The sequence below is a fragment of the Atta cephalotes genome (assembly GCF_000143395.1).
Source record: "Atta cephalotes unplaced genomic scaffold scaffold00070, whole genome shotgun sequence".
NCBI lineage: Eukaryota > Metazoa > Arthropoda > Insecta > Hymenoptera > Formicidae > Atta > Atta cephalotes.
In genome coordinates this window covers 65,542-68,293 of record NW_012130134.1, presented here as the reverse complement: position 1 = coordinate 68,293, position 2,752 = coordinate 65,542, and the positions used below count along the sequence as shown (strand labels likewise).

General features: G+C 34.9%; 1 protein-coding gene across 1 annotated transcript in view; it reads left to right on the top strand.

Moving 5' to 3' along the window:
* Positions 1–336: 336 nt before the first annotated feature.
* LOC105624009 (protein bric-a-brac 2) overlaps positions 337–2,752 on the top strand; it is a 54,973-nt gene continuing 52,557 nt past the window's right edge. The window contains exon 1 of the mRNA XM_012205380.1: positions 337–393. Coding sequence (XP_012060770.1) covers positions 337–393 — 57 coding nt within the window. The remainder of the gene's footprint in view (positions 394–2,752) is intronic.

Sequence of the window (2,752 nt, the reverse complement as noted above, 5' to 3'; positions counted from 1 at the left end):
CACACAGGAGAAGGAAAGGAATAAAGTTATATAAAATATAGAGTTATGCTTCTTTCGGTTATAATTAAAAACTGTTCGATAGTTCTTGCCCGTTGGTATCGTTACTTCCAAGATTAATTGCGCATCGCACGGTATAGAACAAATATCTAGTTTCCTTTCTCCTTTCTTGCTTCTCTCCACGTGTCACGGATTTCTCTCGCCATTCTCCTCGCCCGGTGAAATGATGGTTCCGGGTGCGTCCGTTCCCTCCATCTCACGAAGAACGTCCCCGTCGCGTCGTTCCTTTCGCCTCTCCTTTCCTTCCCTTCGAAAACGCACGCGCGCGCAGATACGGCAATGGCCAAAGAAGAACGAAGCCATATTCACAACATATTCGAGAAAATCTATAAAACGGTAATAAGAGATGATATTTTCCATTCTTTCACGATGCATTTTTTTCAAAGTCTTCGAATTTCGGGACCAAAAATTTATAATGTCTAAATTTTCGATGTCTGAATTTATCAGCGATTCAGTAACGTGTTATAAAAAAAAAATCGAAATTTTTAATTAATACACGAAATTATTAATAAAACTTAAAATTCCACGATAAATAATGTTTCTGGCTTTTTAGCCGCTTTAGCAGTCGACAGAAGGGATGTATGTCATTTTTTATACAATATTAAGTGCAATCGAGTCTCAGCTATTTGATTTTGTCAAAGCAAGGAGCCTCTCGAGATAATGGGAAGTAGTACTGTCTTGCTATTTGTCATTTGATTTTCTGAAAATATTCTGTAACAAGGATTTGAACCAGTAAGGGTGAAGGGGAACAGGTGAGCGGCCGAGAAAGCAGACGCTCGGAAAGGTGAACGGAAAGAAACGAAGAAACGAAGGGCATTCGGAATGCGATACTGTTATGCCTTACGGTATACAGACAAGACGGAAATTAGGACTAAACGACGACAATTTCATTGTCCATCGTTGATATGATCATAGAAAATAGCAATCGTTTTCCTAACTTTTATTTCGTTCTCGTTTTATCCTCTGAAATTCATTGAGAATTTATTTAATATTTCACATTTCAAATTTAGAGTCAAGCAAAGTAGCAAGCGTTGAAAGAGAATTGAAAATTCGATAGCTCCGAATTGAAGATGGAAAGTTAAAAGCTATGGATTCACAGTTGATGGCTAGAAGAATTAGGGTCGAAGGTTAAAGATTTGAAACGTACAGCGGTTTAGAGTTAAATATTAAAAGAATTTAACAACTCGGGGAAATTGAGGATTCAGAGCTAAGAATAAAAAAAGAAATAAATAATTGAAAATTTGTATTTGTACAAACTTATCAAAAACATGTCAAATAAAATCATCAATGATCACGTGCTTTATCCAACTCCTGTCATTTTCGGTGACGTTCGAGAGATGAAATGTTAACCGAAAAACGAATCAGTCGTTCCATGAAAAAGGAAAACGGTCGCACATAACACATTGCAACCGTGTATAGAGAAACGTGAGAAGATCATTGATGCAAACCCGGCAACGTGTATGGGAACGGTTTTTATATCGACCGAAAGACATATCGCGCTGCCATAGCTGATTCCTACCATTCCTGTCCCCGATGCGAGTTTCTTTAGGAGAGAAGCACGTTTTCTACGAAAATACGAGTGTCTCGAATTAAAATCTAATTTCTCTATTATTTCAATAATTTGTAAACAAAATCCTTTTCAGTAGTAACACTTGGATACGCTTGATATTCTCGAAGAAAATTTTTTTCTTAAAAACTAATGCGTGGTGACGTGATAGTATAATAATTCCTTTTTAAGCTGATATAATGATTTGTAAATTTAATATATTTTTTGGTCTAACAAAAATTCGACTAATATTTGTTAAAACAGCGTTGTAAATTTTCGGTACAATATTTTGTTAAACACAGCAAAACTATGACAATTGAGTTTCTTTCGCATAAATGTTTGTGGAGATAGAAATTTAGGTTTACCAACAATTTCCGTTTTCTTTCGAAGCAAATCGGATTTTAGTGATGCTCTAGCTAGAATAACAGTCAGTCTGCAAAGATATTTACTTGAATGAATCTCAATCGTGCCAAATTTTAACTCAAGTTTTCAAGAAAGGTACAACCCGAATACTCGAGTTTCACCAAGATCCGCAATGCAGATATTTTTCTTTTTTTTTGAGTTTGTGACATTAGTATGTGTTTGCATCGAGTGTTGTATCGCGAAAAATATTGGAGAAAAAAGAATTGAAAGGTATTGAAATATCTCAAAGAACAAGTTCATCTTATGCTACGGACGTAAATTGGAACCCCCGTTGCGTTCCTCTCTCTTTCTTATTTAATGCAATTCTTCTTCTGTGCCTGCTTCTATCTTTAGTATTTTCTCCCTTTTTTTCATTTTTACCTCTCTCTGACAGAGGTAGACTTTGCGTTTCTCGCTTTTCCATCAAGAGAATCGATCGGAAACTGAGAACCAGAAAATAATTGCGCTCGTGCAAAATAAATTCTTGCTTGCCATTTTATCGATCGAAGCTTTTATCAAACTCGCAGGAAAACATTTCTAAATGTAAAAATATAAATATTTAATTGAATTTTTTCTCTCTTTCTCTCTTTTCCTCTCAAAATAATTTTGCATAAAAAATTACACGCTAATAAGAATTAAATCAAGATTGAAACGAAACAAATATATTAGGTGTAGTAAAAAGAAATCCATTATTTTTCCATTCAATTTCATGCAAAAATAATGGATTTCCTTTTACTACACCTAATA